Source organism: Nesoenas mayeri (assembly GCF_963082525.1).
Source record: "Nesoenas mayeri genome assembly, chromosome: 5".
Taxonomy (NCBI): Eukaryota; Metazoa; Chordata; class Aves; order Columbiformes; family Columbidae; genus Nesoenas; species Nesoenas mayeri.
The window spans coordinates 6,506,399-6,524,202 of record NC_137548.1 but is presented as its reverse complement, the minus strand read 5'-3'; the positions used below and the strand labels follow the sequence as shown (position 1 = coordinate 6,524,202).

Sequence of the window (17,804 nt, the reverse complement as noted above, 5' to 3'; positions counted from 1 at the left end):
ACTGTAAAGCTGAGAGCAGGGAAGACGTTCAGATGGATTCTTCCCGGCTTGCTCCAGTGCAGTATTTTATTCGTGGGGCACTCAAATGTCACATACGCTTCTGTTTCACAGAACCAAGCAAATACTGAACTCTGAACCATATTTGTTACTTACAAAATCAAACATTCATAAACTGAACTGTGATTTCTTTTTTCCTTAGTTCAGGGTAAGATGTTGGAAGTTTTTAACGTGGCGAGATGCCTCATGGTATCCTACAGAAATTATCACGAAAAACAGTGATGTTGTACACTGACTTTTAACATCACTCTCCAGTCCTCTTTGCTCTTTATTTTTGTTACAGTCCCTTCGTCTTAGGACTAGACTGCAAGTGCTAAAAGCCAAAAAATCTCATATGGATAGATCCGGCCCAGAGTTACAAATGCAACTAAGGCGCAGGATCCCTCTCCACCAAGGCGCAGGATCCCGCTCCACTTTCTGTGATTAAATGGGAGGGGGGAGTGAAGACATTAAAAACTTAAATTGTAATAAGAGGAGATGTCTAATTTCTGTACAACTAGGAGAAAATTTGGACCACAAATGCACTAGTTTACAGTCTCTAATCTTCAAAGTGTTGCACATGTTCATAACCACCACGCAGCAGCATGTGCTGCCAGCTCGCAGCAGAGTTGAAGGATGTTGGATTCTTGTAATCATCAGATTTAATACGCTGGGGGAGAAGGGAAGAGTGGGAAGCGTTCTCTGGGTCATTCTGTCCTCTCATATGCCTTAAATGTTCTCTACATTTCTAATACAATAACTAAAGGATGCCAATTTTTGTACCAACCTCTCAAGAGTCCACACAATGACCAGTAACCAGATTACACAACTGTGGGAAACCCACGCCGTGCCAGTTAAGCCACCACGTCAGGGATTGTTTGTCCTTTCCAACGCGCACATAACCCTTCTGTTAACTATTAACACACAGGAAAGGTCCAATCCTGTAAGCATTTATCCACACTAGCAATTTTCTGTGTGGGAAAACAAATTGACTGTTTAGTATGAATAAAGCTAATTGTATGCAAAAAATTCTGAAAGATGTGTCTCAAAACCCCTGAGTTTCTGGTAAAAGTGGGGACACTTGATGCCTTTGCTTGACTCCAAGCTATAGAATCATAGAAACATTTTGGTTGGAAGAGATCCCCAACACTGAGTTCAACCATAACCTAATTTTAGCACTAAACCATGTCCCTAAGAACCTCATCTATGCCACAGCCCAGGGAAAACCTGCCACTTGACCATGTGCTGCAACACAATATTAATATTGCCCACACCAGTGAAGAACAGGCTCCTAATGAGGAGGGTGCAAGTCTCACAACACGGAAGACATCTAAGAGCAGATCCTTTAATATAACCCTCTGTATACAGGTGAGAGAGTTCATATGGTAAGTAAAGGAAGTGCTTTAATATTTTACTCAGCCCCGATCATCTAAGTCTAGAAGGTAAAACAGAAAAAGCAGAACAACAAAACAAAACACACACACAGCTCTTTCAATAATATGTAAAATGCATTTGAGACAATAAATCTAAATGACGCCAAGGTGTTGTGCCTTTCAAGTGAGAGGTTCTATTGTTAAAGAGGTCACTTATAATGAAGGTAATGTAAAATCTACCTAATTTAGTACTGGGAGGCAAAACACAGAGCAGGCAGAGCACCAGGTCACTGTCCCAGCCGCCTGCAGAGCCCAAGCTGTCCAGGCCTGGCTCAGCCCTGCAGCCCTAAGCCCAGCCTTACCTCCTGCTCTGGCCCAGGACAGGCTCCTGGAGCCTCAGCCTTTCTCCCCAGGTTAACCAGGAACCACTTCTGTCCCTTCTTCCCTGCCTCTGGAGTATCTAAATGATAAGCTCTTCGGAGATCGGACAGTATTCTCATACACTTCTGTAAACAACTGAGACCTTTGCTCAATATGATAATACCATAAATAATACATGTCAGAAACCATGTACCTCCTCACTCCTTAGTATTTAGGTTGGACATTAGGAAAAGGTTCTTTACCCAGAGGGTGCTGGACACTGAACAGGCTCCCCAGGGAGGTGTCACAGCCCCAAGCCTGACAGTGCTCAAGAAGAGACTGGACAACACTCTCAGACACACAGTGTGACCTGTGGGGTTGCCCTGTGCAGGGACAGGAGCTGGACTTGATGATTCTGTGGGTCCCTTCCAGCTCAGGACATTTCATGACTCAAATATGATTCTATGATTCGCCAAAGGTAAAACTGTCTTCTTGGAAGAGGAAAGACCTGACACCTCTACACACACACAAAATTTCATTGTTTGGTGGTTTGGTTTTGTTTTAATGGGACAGTAAGGGAAGGTCCCACATGGGCTGTAGGTTCCTAATCCAAAAAGAGACAACTCAGAATCAACGGGTCAATATCATTTCCCCACCTTCCTCTGCTCTCAAAATCCTGCTGAGTCAGTAGTTTCGCCACTGGTTCCCCTGCAGCTGTAACTTAATCCATGTTGTTTTAGCACAATACTCGCAAACATAGATATAATATTCTTTTTCTTAATGGAGTTCTTAACAGTGCTACTGCTTATACTTCCTTCCGCCACATTACTCAATTAAGTTTTAGTTACGATGAGCTTCGTTTTCAGATTTGCAGCAGCACATTGAAGAGATTTCAGAGACTATAGGAAATGTTTATTTGTTTAACAACTGTTGGTTTTCCAGAGACTTGGTAAGGCATTGTACAAACACTTCAGTGCTGCCTTTATAAACCTTTAGGATTACAAAACAAGCTTTGGCTCAGATGTAAGCTGACAGTGCCCCTTCATAAACAGATAACTTAAAATTGCCCGGTTTCCTTCCTAAGTCTTCAAAAAAATCACCTTTCTGTTGTTTTTAGAATATTCAGAGATGTTTTAACAGCAAAACACATGCAATCACAGTTAAAACTACCTCTTTTGGTCATGTTTAAGGATTATTTATAACCATTATTTCCTCAAGCCATTTGGTGAAGAGGGTTTCCAGTAAAACCGACTGCTGTGTTAAAATATATTTATATTTATATTTATAAATATAAAAAATAAAAAAATAAAAAATAAAAAATAAAAAATAAAAATCATGACACAACCAAAGAAACACCACAACCAAAAACCAAAACCAAACACCCTACCACTGGTCTCTAGTAAATTAAGATTGTGTTTTAGAACAGGATTGAAATAAGTCAGAAACCAGTTCAAAAAACTCTATTCTGAGCCATTAAATTCAAGTTCATAGTGGAGTTTTTATTCATTAACGAGTCAAACTATTCCTACTTGTGTGGGCCATAAGCACTTTTACCTTGGAAGTGAGAAGGAACTGCTGGATGCAAAGTTACAGACTGGAGGGCTGTTCAAAGAACGTTTCTGTTCGTCCCTGCCTTTGTCTACAAGAAATGAAACACCAGCCCCTTTCAGCTAAACCCAGGACAAGCTGCCAGGACTCCTGGCTTTGGAAAAGGCAGCTCTTCGGAGAGCCCCTGAAACTCCAGAATTGCACATGCATGCTGTCTGGATGTCAGTGCCTCTTGCCTTGGTTTGAAGAAGAACTCTGCTTTGCCAGAAAAAGTAGAAAAGCATCTGTATCCTGAATGATAATAAAGCAGAAATTAATGCTATATTAACGTGAGATAAACTGAAATGAAATTAAATCTGATTTAAATCTGCCAGGCAGCTTCAAACCACATTAACACAGCTGCACACATGTATGGATGCATAGATACTTTTCCTTTTTTCCAGTCTCGTTCAAGGTTACACACAGACTGTTCTCATGAGTGTCAGATCATGTCAATGTCTGTACACACACGGATATTAAAAAAATTGAGACATTGATCTTGTTTAAATAATACATTTACTGAGCTTCTCTATGTCCACACACTATCACTGCATTTCAGATGCCGAATCGGTAGTAACATCAGCCAAAGACAAGATGAACACAGTTTCTAGACATAGCCTGAGTTTTCCTTCAGGTGTCCACACACCCCTCAAATGAATTCCAGCTCTGTTCACTTCAAAAGGAGCAACTCATATACAAAAACTTTGCAGTAAGAGAACACGACACACTCAAGGCAAGAAATCTTTTTCTTTTAGTAGGTTTTGAATACAAAGGGATCACTTATAATTCAGGTGCTCTGACTTGAAAAGGGTTGACTAATGCTCAAACAACTCCAGTTCTCCACCATCTCCTCACTGCAGAGGTGGCCAAGCTCATGAAGCAGCTCCTGATGACCAATTTGCTTCAACACACCAGATTATCGACTGCTCCTCAGGACTGTTAGTGAGCTAATAGCAGTGAGAATCCACATTATGGCCAAACCAACTCAGCTGCTCCCCTCTACCCCCCTCACAAATTGCACAATCAGACACACACCAAAGCAGATGTGACAGTCACGAGCTGAAGAAAAAACAAGCAGGTGGTTACGTGGCCCCAGATGTGACAGAACCTCACCCACCATACATTGGGTTCAGGGTGGAGCAGTCACCATATCAGTTACGCTAATGCATCCTTGATCACAGTCAAAGCCTGTGGGTCTCGTATTGTCAGTGAATTAAACAGAAACCCGGACTTCTATACTAGTTCTTCAGATATGCAGTCAAATGTCAATGAGTAAGTAAACTGGTAGAGTGGCTGAACTTGCTAAAGAAATTTCTGATATACACCTCTACAAGTCAATCAGCAATAATAAAAGAGCTTTCAATGGAAGCTTACTAGGAGAATAAATGAACAAAAAAAACATCAAAACAGGTAGAACCAGGAAATCAGCCTTCTTCAAATACCAAAAAACCCCACTTCTGCATTTTTCTTTGTTAGAATCTTATGCAGGATTAATTTTGTGTTAAAACAGCCAAGAATGCTTTCCTAGAGTTAATTTCTAACCAGCACTGGACATTCTGGACAATGATTCCAATTAAGTCAATGAATCCCAGAAGCACTCTTCCCCCAGCCCTTCGCTTGCCAAAACCACAGTTGTTTATAATATCCAAATGAACGATAGGGGAGAGAACAGTAACATAAAACATTCAAGACAGGGAAAGAGAAAGGGGCAGATGTGTTAATTCCACACGGTTAACCATGGCAGAGATGAATGTCGCTGCATTGCTGTTTGTTCTGCTGCTGAGCATTCAAAGCCCCTGGTTTTGTTACTCACCAGATCATCCAAGAGCGCCTGCTTATTCTTCCTTTTTATCATCTGTTGTAGCTGTTCTTCTTTCTGTATGAGCAGGCGCCTTTGCTCGTTTTCCTGTCGCTCTACCTCTAAAGCTTCCTCCAGCTCTTCCTGCTCCCGTGTCTGAAATGGAAATTAGAAATTAACTCAGACAGAGCTTACCCACAGCTCTACTCACCTACCACAGGACCCAGGACAGACCAAGCAACGGGAGCGCAGCTAAATTCGAGCTTTTAAGGTAGAATTCTAAGTAAGGCACCTCTCTTTGCTCCCACACATCCTACTTCTCAAGCGATGTTAAGTAGGTGACCAAAAATATAATCCCACAATACTGTTCCTGATCGCTGCATCTTCTGTGACAAGTACGTTGTGTGTTTAGCAGTGGTGTAGGAGAAAAATAAGAAATTACAAATCTATGAATTTTAATAGAGAAGTTTATAAGCTAAAACATATTTAAGCATGAGCTGTAAAAGACATCAAATTCCCAGAAAGTAAGGAATTTTTTGGATTGAAGTCATGTGCTATAAGAGAAAAAAAAAAGGAATAACTAGCACATAGTGACTAGTTTTTGTTTCATAATTTACTGTTTGAGAAGTCTTTTTTTAACCTGTGCATTATTATATCACCTGTATTTGAAAATCATAGCAGAAGAGAGAGAGGTTAGTTTTGTGTAAGGTATAAGACAATAACATACAAAAACATTTCCCAAATCCTCCCCACCAGAAATACTAAAGTAAAGGGAGATCCAGTAACACTTTATAAAACTTAAAGGGATGATTGATCCAGGGAAGTAGTTTCAGCAAAACATTATTGCAGTGAGGGTTGTGTCAAGCTTCAAGATAACCTAAACACAGTCCCAACATCTAAAGAAATAAGGTGATCACAGTGAAGCCCAGAGTAAAGTCAAGATGACAACTGGGAAGAAGTAAATAGAAAGTGTAATAATGTTTTGCCACATTCAATAAAGGACAAACAAGAAAATTTAAAGGCACTCACGTCACGGCGTTCAGACAAAACTATTTTGAGACTGACCAAAGCAGCAAGTGAAATTAAACATCTATTAACGAAGTAGGAAGTGACAAGTTACATTATGACTAAAGAATAGCAGACATTTAAGAAAAATGGCACTTTGGGGAAAGCTGTGACCCACTTGGAGCACAAGTCTTTATAAATTTCTTTTTATATATATATATATATATATATATATATATATATATATATATATATATATAATTTATATATATATATAATGACAAGAATCCTTTCTCCAATAGTTCTGTAACTTTTTATCCAAACCTGTGTATTTAAACCCTTTCTCTGCATAGTCCTGCATGAAATCCACAGATCTACCAGATGCGTTAGTGCATGAGTAGTGAGGCGATGAGGAACTAGCTACAAAGATGAAGAGTATGGCTTGTACTGACAAAGAACAAGTAGATATTCAAATCCTGAGGTGATTGCTTCAGTAACTTAATATTTTCGTCTGTAAGAAAGAATGAATGCTCATAAGGACAGAAGTAGCAGCAGCAAGATGAAAATAACTTATAAGGGCATGGATTTGGAGACATTAATCCATTAATTAGAAACTAAAGAGGAGAAAACACAGTCATAGAACAGAATCATAGAATCATTTTGGTTGGAAAAGACCCTCAAGATCATAGAGCCCAACCGTTAACCCAACACTGGAAAGTCCACCTCTGAACCATGTCCCTGAGAACCTCATCTATACATCTGTTCAACACCTCCAGGGACAGTGACTCCACCACTGCCCTGGGCAGCCTGTTCCAATGCACAACAACCCTTTTTGGGAAGAAATATTCCCTCAGATCCAATCTGAACTTCCGTGGAGCAACGTGAGGCCATTTCCTCTCGTCTTAACACTTGTTACTTGGTACAAGAGATCTACTTGACCACTACCGCTTTTGAAACTCCCACATGACAGCGCTACAAAAGAACAGCCTTAGGATGATGCATGTCAACATATTTCCAGCAGAGATGGGAAAACAGTGTTTTATAAAATGTTGTTAAGAGCTTGGCTACAATGCTGCATTCAGTTCTGGCCCCTTCTGCTTGCCAAACACAAATTCAAACTGGAACAAGCAAAAGGTAACAAAAGCACCAAGGGAGATGGAGAATATCTATATTCTTCAGAAGCAAACTGTTACAGTGGACAGAAAAATTTATGTCAGACCAGGAATGGACAATGACCAGCCATAAGAAGTTTAGGTGAGAAATTAGGACAGCTTTTACCATTTAAAGAGTAAAGACATTCCAAAAGCTACCAAAAAAAGAGCTATAGAAAGTACCCTTTTGGCTTTTGGGAGAAGGGTAAATTTATGGGCAAGATCATGTAGTTTTTGTAACAGCAACTGCGTCAAGTCTATTATTACGTTCCAACTGTTGAAAAAGAAATGTTGAACGTTTCAAATGTTGAAAAAGAAATAAAAAAGGAAATGTCTCCAGGTCTCTCCAGTAAGTCTGGATTCACACAGACTTGCCCAGCTCCCACCACAGAGCCTCTAGCACAGCGAGACCATCGAGAACAGAAAAGAGAAGGCCTGGGGGGCTCGGGGGTGTGGAGCGTTAGTTGTGCTGCTCCATACGCTCAGGCAGCTCTTGCACAGCCCATCTGCCAGTCACGTCCAGTGAGCTGCAGGCAGAGCACACGATGCTCGTGGTGACCCCAGAGGTTGCGCCCACATTGTAAAATGGGACACGTAGCCAAGGGTCTGGCAGGTCTCTTCAAGCTCTGAAGGATATTGCGGAGTGTCGGAGACAGGATAAGAGATCAGAGATGGACCCCTAGGGAAATTTCCTTGCCTTTAAAAGGAAGAGGTTCAAACAAACATTTTTCAGATTCCAGTCTCCTCCTGTGAAATCCTAGAGCTAAAGAAATCACAGGGAGTGTTGCCCCAGACTTCAGGGGAGTGAGGATTTCACCCCTACTGATTTGAAAGCAAGTCCTTAGTGCAACTGGAATACAAACACAAACCCTTGTTATGTCACACACGGGGCAGACATTTTCCTTCGAGAACCGATAACAATGTGTATTTTTATACTGAAAAAATATTTAGCAGATTAAACTTTTCTGACAGAAAGAAATGCTTGCAAGTTTATTTTTAAAGAACAAAATGATATCTGAGCCGTATTTTAATGAATGAATCTTCAAAGAACCATGTGTTTTGCATACAGATCATGTATACAATACTCCTGATGTTATTGTTATCAGCTCTTGAACAAAAGTTTTAATGTTTGTTTCAACATCTTTCATTTTCAACTTTGCATAAACCAGACCTGTGCTTTCCCTCAATTTTACAACTCTCTCCTGGGACCTTCATAATGTCTGCGTCTGGATTCCTTTTTTTCTCTGGATGAGAAAGGAATTATTGTCCTGGTACAGGAATGAACCTCATCTCTCCTGGATATTGTCCAACGACACTGCCAGCACGCATGCAGTGCTGATGTATTACATAGAGACTTTACTGCCTGTCCTTCTTTTCAAGCCCTTCCCAAAATAAAGTGTAACTACATTTCAACTATCAATTTAATCTCTTTACACAGCGCTAAATATCAGTATTGCAGAACATTAGCATATTACAGTTTCCGAATACAAAGTGAAATCTGCATAGTGCCTTCAATTTTGACTTGTTTTTAAGACATTACAGAAAGGATTCCACTTCAAAATCCCAACATTCTTTAACTAATGAATAAAGATTGCAGAGGAGAGAAGAACTAACCAGTTTTATCTTGTTTTTCTGAATGACTTCTTTGTTATCCTTCTGGTAGAGCTCCATTTTCCTTTTGGTGTTCTCCAAATCCACATTGTTGGTCAAGTTAAATACTGCATAAATATTAGAAAGACAGAAAGCAAAAGCATTAGGTCAGCATGCATGACTGACAAAACAATACTGCTCTGATGTTCTCTAGCCCTTCTAGCACCAGATCTAAACATTGCAATAACAGAATTTATTTAAATCCGCCTTGTAAAGAAAGACACAACCTGCTAAATCACTGCAAATTTCAAGAGAAGCCAGTAGAGTTCCTTCAGGTTTATACATCTGTAGGAGATGACAAGTTGAGTCTTGCATCCTATTTTGTGATACCAGTAATGATACACATGAATAATCATATTCTTCCTTTTCAATTAGCAGTTACAGCTCAGAACAGTGATTCCTGTGAAATTAGACTAAACACATACATATTAAGACAAGTTTAGAAATTAAGTAATTCGATTTCCCAAGAGTATCTAACGCACAAAGACTATAGAGACTGCTCAAATTCTCAGGTAAACAAAAAATCTTCACATCATTTGATAACTTAAAAGGTGCTAATGTACAATCACCTTTATTATGAACAATCTGCAGATGCATCCAGATTAATAGGTTAAGTGACATTCTTTTGATGTCTGCCCATAGTGACAGATTATATCTTGCCTAATTATGAACAAGCAGGGTAGGCCAGCAAGCTCCATATTTTAGCACAACATTCCCAATTATCTACACATGGCATGGAAGACACTTCAAGAAATCAAACAGTTTCTTTAATTAACAGCTTGAAGGTGGTTTGGATGATTAGTAATTTGATACAACACATGAACCTTTCACCTCTAGGTCACTGGTTCAACTGTGGGTCAAGTGAATTCCAACTGAAAGCCATTATCACTGGGACATCGCTTGGTGATCACCATCCACAGTGGACACTGGGCTCATGCCCATGGCCTTAGAGCTATTGAAGACTGCCAATGTATTGCGCTTGAAGCCTCAATGAGTTTTGTCATATGGCTACAGTAAATCTACCAGAGCAACAGAGAAGTTTGCACTGCCATTGATAAATCCTTCCCAAGAAATCAATGGCACAGCAGTTGTGATAAGTCAAACCCTAAGAAAGGGAAGGAGGTTCTAGTGGAAACATCGGCACAAAACTTGGAAGGTTTTGGTTCAGTTCCCTCTTTCAAGGTTCTCAGGTGATTGGGCCAAATGAACCCTCGGCATGTGCACCATTGCCAGGTCATTTGTACAAGGCTGCTAGAGAGAAATGGAAGGGACCGTGAAGTCTGTGGTGTTACTCATCAGAACAGCATACACCTCAGTTGGGTGAAGAGTATATCCCTTCCATCATACCATCCACAGCAACATGGCAGAAATGAGCTTTTAGGAGGGGTCTAGATAAGATAAACCATGAGTAGCCCAGAGTGGTAGATCAGTTGAGAGCAAAGAAAACAGCAAGAAACCAAAGTAGAAAGCAGATAAATGTGGAAAGAAAACACAGGGTGCAAAATGCTGGAGTTGTGGGATGCAGCCCAGCTGTACAGACCCAGTCATTACGCAGCCCCGCTCGTGTCCCTTCCCACAGCCACAGGTCTCACTCTTTCCCCTGCTCTGACCCCAGGACTCTCTGGATGCTTTGCAGTGTCAACAGAAACCCTCCAGTAACCTGAACTGGCTCAACAAAGGGGTTGGGCAAGTGCCAGAGATGGTACAAGGGAAGTACTTGAAGTGTAGAGATGGGAATAGGAACGGGAATGGGAATGCTGTCTTTCCAGGAGCACTGAATCACTACATCATCTTACCCCTAGCAAAAGTATTCAGTCCTTCCTTGAACTGCAATAAAAAGGGCTAGGCAAGATACAGCCGAAGAAATTCCTAACCTTAAGCAAAAAAAAAAAACAAAAACAAAACAACAAAAAGAGCTGTATTTATTTTTTCCCCTATTTTCCAAATAAATGCCAATATCAAAAGGACTGACAGAATCACAGAATGTCAGGGACTGGAAGGGACCTCAAAAGATGATCCTGTCCAATTCCCCCCATGGAGCAGGAACACCCAGATGAGGTTACACAGGAAGGTGTCCAGGTGGGTTTGGAATGTCTCCAGAGTAGGAGACTCCACAATCCGCCCTGGGCAGCCTGTTCCAGTGTTCCATCACCCTCACTGAGAAGAAGTTTCTTCTCATATTTAAGCGGAACCTCTTGCGTTCCAGTTTGAACCCATTGCCCCTTGTCCTATCATTGGTTGTCACCGATAGGAGCCTGGCTCCATCCTCCTGACACTCACCCTTTATATATTTGTAAACATTAATGAGGTCACCCCTCAGTCTCCTCCAAGCTAAAGAGCCCCAGCTCCCTCAGCCTTTCCTCATAAGGGAGATGCTCCACTCCATCATCTTCGTTGCCCTGCACTGGACTCTCCCCAGCAGTTCCCTGTCCTTCTGGAACTGAGGGGCCCAGAACTGGACACAATATTCCACATGGCTCCTAAATCTGTTGAACTCTTCCACCACAACACCACCACCCTCACTTCAGAAGTGATCCGAGATCCAGGCTGGTTTTGTGTTTTAAGCATTTGACTGGGAATCAACACTCGAGTTCAACTTCCAGCTTTGCTGCTGCTCTGGGCAGATCACTGGGCCTCTATACTGGAGGTTTCCCACCTGTAAGGACCAGGAGTAGGGAAATAAAGCTTCCTTCTTCCTATACATCACCTGCTGTATCTCCATACTTTAGCTATATGCAGCACTTATCTCCATAGTCTTCCTTTCATCTCAGGTGGAACCTCTGGGTGCTGCTGTAACCCAAACAGGCCATTCAAAGCTCAACCCCCTTGATTTTTGGAAGCAAACTAACCATCTCAAATGTTGGGGTTTTTTTTTTCCCCTCCGAAAGGCATTAACAACATTTTCCAATTTCATATTTTGACAAACATACACTTTCTTGTTGTAACAACATTTCCTTAGTAAAACACATTATTTTAATCTAAATTTTGAGTATTTTAATGGAGATTTGACCTCCAGCTGACAAGCAGCTTAATATTTGAGTATTAGGGCCAAGAATCGTCATGTGAAAATGCTGGCAAAGACTCAGACCAGGGCTCTGCAGGGACAGCAGCTGCATGGGAATGTCAGCACTTCCTACAACTTAAAACCACACACCAGCTCTCTAAACTCTTCAGTGACGACACAAGAAAGAAATAGCATATGAGACATGCTGTGCTAGTGGGATGCCCAGATGCCACCTTCAGGTACAAGAAGATGAGCAAGATGAGATGCCAAACGCCTTTAGGCTCCTGAACATCTTGGGTATTTCTCTAAAAATAATCCAGCAAGAAGCTGATGATGTAGGTTTTGCAACTATTGCTGCTTGAAACTTTCAAGGTTTTTTTCTCCTCCTTTCTCAGTTATCTTTAATAGATTCAACTAGTCATAACCTTGGTTTGTAAAACAAAAAACATAATATTTAAAACTCACCCTGGGGAAAGCAGGCAAATTTTCGACATGCAGATGCCTGCCTTTATTTAGGACTGCTTACAAAAGGGAGCTTATTTTGCTACTTGATAGGAAGTAACATTTCCATATAAGAGAGGTGGTTTTGCATCAATATTTTAAAATATCTTCAATATTCTCCTGCACAGCCATCTTAGCACCCACTGCTCTGCTTGCAAGGGGAATGTTGGTTTATTGCCCCTTCTGTTTTCCTGCTGTGGCTGGAACCAAACAACAGGTAAAACCCTCTCAACAGTCAGATCTGCTCGTACCACACTGATTCTGCTCCATCAATTCTGCTCTACTCCATCACTCAAGGACATGGTAGGACACCAGCAATCAGAAAGGTTCACACTTTCAGCAACCTCAAAGACCAGAGCAGATTTCTCCCACTGAACAGTAATTCACAGTCATTGAAGAGCAACATTATCTTATTCCTCAGCATCTGCTCCACATTTCAAGATGTAAAATATTGAAGAGCTACGTTTTGTTGCAACAGCATTCAGGCCTGGATGTCTCTATACCGAGAGCGTTGACAGTTGTCCTCCAGTAATTAAAAATAATATCTCCCCTCCTACAGGAAACACTCCAGCAACAAAGTGACCTGTGCTCTTCGACATTGCACAGTTATCAGTGGCCAACCAGCCAGATTAAACATCTTCCAATGTATTTTCTAATGTATTTTTCATGAGTTTCAAATGTCCTTTCATCAATATTCAGAGAAGTAAATTCTTGCCATTGTATCCTGCAATTACAGCTGACAAATCCATTTTTTAAGGGGCACTAGCTCACCAAAAAAATTAGATTATTCCTTTCTCTACTCCCTTATCCATGCCACAAGTTCAGTAGCATTTAAAAACCAACAAGTATTAAATCAAAGAACACGGTCATTACGACACTCAACATCTTACCTTGTACATTGATAGTACTGTACAGAATTTATTTGGTTTGCTTTGAGTTTTTTCAGAAATTTATTTTAAATACCACTCTTTCAAGTGTTCGGTTTATAAAAAATACAACAAAACAAAGTATAAAATTAGAAGAATGAGAGTTTAAAAAGAAAAAAAAACTAACTCATATGCTACATCTACCCTGAAAAAATATTGGTATAGATCTGAATCTGAGTGGCAAAGCAGATGGCCAGCTTGAAAAGGTTTCAAAGAGAAGCCAGACTTATTTTTGTCCATGTTGAAATATAGCATAAGCCGATATAAGAGGCCTGAAACCCTTCAGGGAAAAGAAACAGAAGCTGTTTTGTATGCAACAATTATTTATCTACTTATCCATCTCACATTGGTTGGTTTATAAAATGACTTGCCTTGAGACATCTGTTGAAGTATAACAGGAAGACTATTGTGCTTTTCTGAAGCGTTTCATTCTATTTAGGTAAAACTCCCAACTTCTGAAATTCAGCCTCTACAGGGAGACTTTCGCTGCTTTCAAAACAACAACATTCATTATGCAATTCTACAACAAATGGAAAAATATTTTCCTAGTTATAACAAAAAAATGAAAATAAGACAAAAATGTTAATTAGATGGCACAATAATTTGTCCAGAGACACAGCTGTATGAATGAACGGCATTCCACTGCAGGACAAAGTCCATCAAAACCTCCCTGGTTTAGTCTGAGACACTGGACGTTTTCTGAGACTTTTCCTCCTACTGCCTTAAGAGACCATGTAAAAATATTTTCTATCCAACATTCTCTCTGGCAAGACAGCAGATAATTACTCTGCCAACAGCGTTTGATCTGCATTGCTGGTATGAGCCAGCTGAAAGTTTAAAACTTAGTAGTATTAGTTTGTTATAAGCAATATTCCTCCCACCCTACTACAAACAACTCCTTAATTATCATTAAGGAGCCAGCTAGAGACCAGGAATGGCAGAAGAGCTTTGGGCAGAGCACTATGGTGGGCGATACAACCCCATCCTCACTATGGTCAGCGAGTCCAAAGCTACCATGGCACTTTCTGTTGGTGCTTTCGATGCCTCATCCCCGCACTTTTAAGAGAAAAGATGGAATAGATTTTAACAGGTCACTTCAACCAACATTCCTGGGATTGTAACAAAATAATTACCAGAAACAAAAGAAAACCCACAGCTAAGTCAGGAAAATCTAGTTAGGTATTGTAATAGTAATCTGGTATAATAATAATTATTATTTCTGTTTATCCTAAATTGTCTTTTATCAGGTCAATAATCTTCCTGAAAAATACCTTAGCATAGTAATAAGTGATTGAAATAACTCAGCCCCATCAGTCTAAGAAAGATCATTACGGCTGGAACAGCATGGTACCAAAATCTTTGTTCGGAGGAGATGACTGAAATGGAGCTTTGATAAAGCTGCCCAATTTGCAGTTGGGTTATTTCCATTGTCAGGACCAGAAATACCACCCTTGTGCACACACACAGAGGTAGAAAACCCACAAAACAATAAACAACACAATCCACAAGTGATCACAGATACCAAAACCCTTCCTACCCAAAGATGGCTTGTGGGCAAGACAAGTCACCAGGCAGCTGGTATTGCATAAAGCCTTAGAGGAGTAACGAGATACAGAAATCCGAAGGGCACGAATACAGCAGCCTCCTTCCAAGTTGAATGTACTGAATGTTTGTAAAAAGCAATAATTACTATTAATGACTGTGTTGTGGTATTGCCTAGAGGCCTCACCCAGGTGTCAGGAGAACGGTGCCAGGCCGTGTGTGCACACCGGCGAGGAGGCGAGTCCTGCTCTGCAAAACACACACTGGGGGCTGAAAAACTGACTGGGGAAGAAGAAAACCTTGGGGAAAGAAGAAATCCTGGTAGAAAGAGAGCGCAAAGTTTCCCTCATGTCCAGAGAGAGTAGCTTAGAGCAACACTCTAAGGTTCCACCTTGCCCCACTCATCATGTGGGCATAGACTTGACTTATTCCGATAGATTTTGTCCACACCTTTCCCAAAGGCGGGTTTTAACCCTTTCCCTTTATTTTTCTTCCTGGCGTTAATAACAAACTGCGTTTACAATGTTCTCAAGTTGTCCAAGTGATTTTTCTTCTGGAGAAAACTTGCTTTAAAATGTGGTTTCTATTTAAAGCCTTGTATAACACATTTTAGCCCAAAGCATTTTTTAGTGGCTACATTCTAAACCACTTCAAAAATGTGCTTTTTATAATATAAATCTTAAGAGGTGACTACCCTAATGTTTGTTTGACCTTCCCCTCTCACACTTTCACTGTACCACCCAACTCTTTCCTTTAAATAGAAAAAGCCTGTAGGTAGAACAATCCTGATATGGAGGGGGGAAATGTGTTTCAAGTGAGGTCATATATCACAGCAATGGAGTAAGACAGTGCAACTGCTGCACATGCTGGAGCCGACCTACCTGAAACATTTGGGAAAACTATTAGAACTGTGCCAGGGTCACATGAAATAAACTTAGAGAGGATGTCACATTTTGTCTCTGCTTCAACTCTTCCAAAGGAAACCTGAAAATGTTTGGGCCCCTCATTACAGGAAAAGACCTTGAGGTGCTGGAAAGAGTTCAGAGAAGGGTAACGAAGCTGGTGAAGGGTCTGGAGCACAAGTGTGATGGGGAGCGGTTGAGGGAGCTGGGGTTATTTAGCCTGGAGGCTGAGGGGGAGACCTTATCGCTGTCTACAACTACCTGAAAGGAGGTTGTAGCATGGAGGGGGTTGGTCTCTTCTGTCAAGTAGCAAGTGACAGGACAAGAGGAAATGGCCTCAAGTTGCACCAGGAGAGGCTTAGATTGGATATTTGTTGCGGTTGAGACGGACAAACGACATGGACCAAATTCTTTGAAGATGAAAGTAATAGGTGCCATTTATTGCTACAAGTGCATTTTATACAATTCTACCAGTTCATGTGTCTTTTCACTATTGGTTACAAGTTACAGCACTAACATCTCATTGGTTAATTTTTCTATCATCCATGTTATTCTTCTATCCCCTTCTCTCTCACGGGTACATCTCTCTTCTCTCCAGATACTCCTTTACTCCCATCCTTCTCAAGGGTAAATCTTAATATCTCAAGGCTGATCTCTACTCTCATATTTTCTGTCAAGGATTCCACAGACCCGCTGCAGTTTCCCACAGATATTAGAAAAAAATTCTTCACGGAAAGAGTTATCAGGCATTGGAACAGGCTGCCCAGGGCAGTGGTGGAGTCACCATCCCTGGAGCTGTTTAAAAGACACAGAGACAAGGTTCTTAGGGACATGGTTTAGTGCTACATTTAGGTTATGGTTGGACTCGATGATCTTAAGAGTCTCTTCCAATCAAAATGATTCTATGATTCTGTGATTCTATAAATGACCCCTCCGACACCAAATATTAAGAGCCTTCTGACTGCCCTCCTTTCCTCTCACCACCCTGGCTGCTGCATGAATAAAGTAGCAGGTACTCAGACTTCTTGTTCCTTTTAGTACTTCAGGTGTCCCTTTTGTGCAACTGACTCCCACTCCTAACAACTCTATCTATTGAGCTTCTACCTTGTACATTTGCAGAGCCAGCACAATTACAAATTTCATTCTTCTTCACAAGGTTACAAAGACCAGCCACGATTTCTGCTGCTTCTAAACCAAATTACCAGTGCAGGCTCTGGAGCCATTGGAAATTTAACAACCTAATCCTGGGAGCCAGAGCATCATAACATTCTATACGAATTGATGAGGTTTAGGCTATTTCAGGCAAAACTTCAACTCCCTTGCTGCAGAGGCTGAAAACCCCTGCAAGAGCACTAAGTGGGGAATCTGTATCTAATGCTACGTAAATAAAAAGCAGGTTTCATTTCCATGATTCTTCCAGGATCCTCTGGCTAAGATGCAACCATACTTTCTACTCATTCTCTCCTTCCCCCGCACCATCCAAAAAAATATACAAACAGAACTACACCCACATCGTCTCCTCCAGATACTTGGACCCGTACAAGTGTGCCTGGTATTTCCCAGCCACACGATTCAGCTCTCCAGCCTCAGCCTTCTGATGCCAACAAAAACATGATATATTACTCACAGCGGTAAGCGTATTGGATACATTTCTACAAAACACCACAGTGCAAAGAGGAGTAAGGGCTCCTTTGAGAAACCAAAAGGGAGCGGCATCTCCATATTTTCCTTCAAATCGCATTCACTGCCCCTCCTGCATGTTCTAAGCCACCTCTTCCTCCTCCAGGACAAAAAAGCAAAGCCTCAGAAGCTCGTAAAACCCAAGAAACAAAGCGTTTGGGAGTCGCTCCTTTGAACATACCCTTGTTTTTCTAAGCAAAATCCATCACTCCGCCATAATCACAAGTCACCCCAGCTAAGAAGAAAATAAACTCTGTTGATAACATAGTCCCTTCCCCAAAGGGCAAAG

General features: G+C 41.0%; 1 protein-coding gene across 1 annotated transcript in view; it reads right to left on the bottom strand.

Annotated features, from left to right (window-relative positions):
• Positions 1-17,804, bottom strand: part of MNAT1 (MNAT1 component of CDK activating kinase) — a 130,803-nt gene that overhangs the window by 72,011 nt on the left and 40,988 nt on the right. Inside the window, exons 4-5 of the mRNA XM_080346108.1 lie at positions 8,925-9,028; positions 5,170-5,310 (exon numbers count right to left, since the gene is read on the bottom strand). Coding sequence (XP_080202234.1) covers positions 5,170-5,310; positions 8,925-9,028 — 245 coding nt within the window. The remainder of the gene's footprint in view (positions 1-5,169; positions 5,311-8,924; positions 9,029-17,804) is intronic.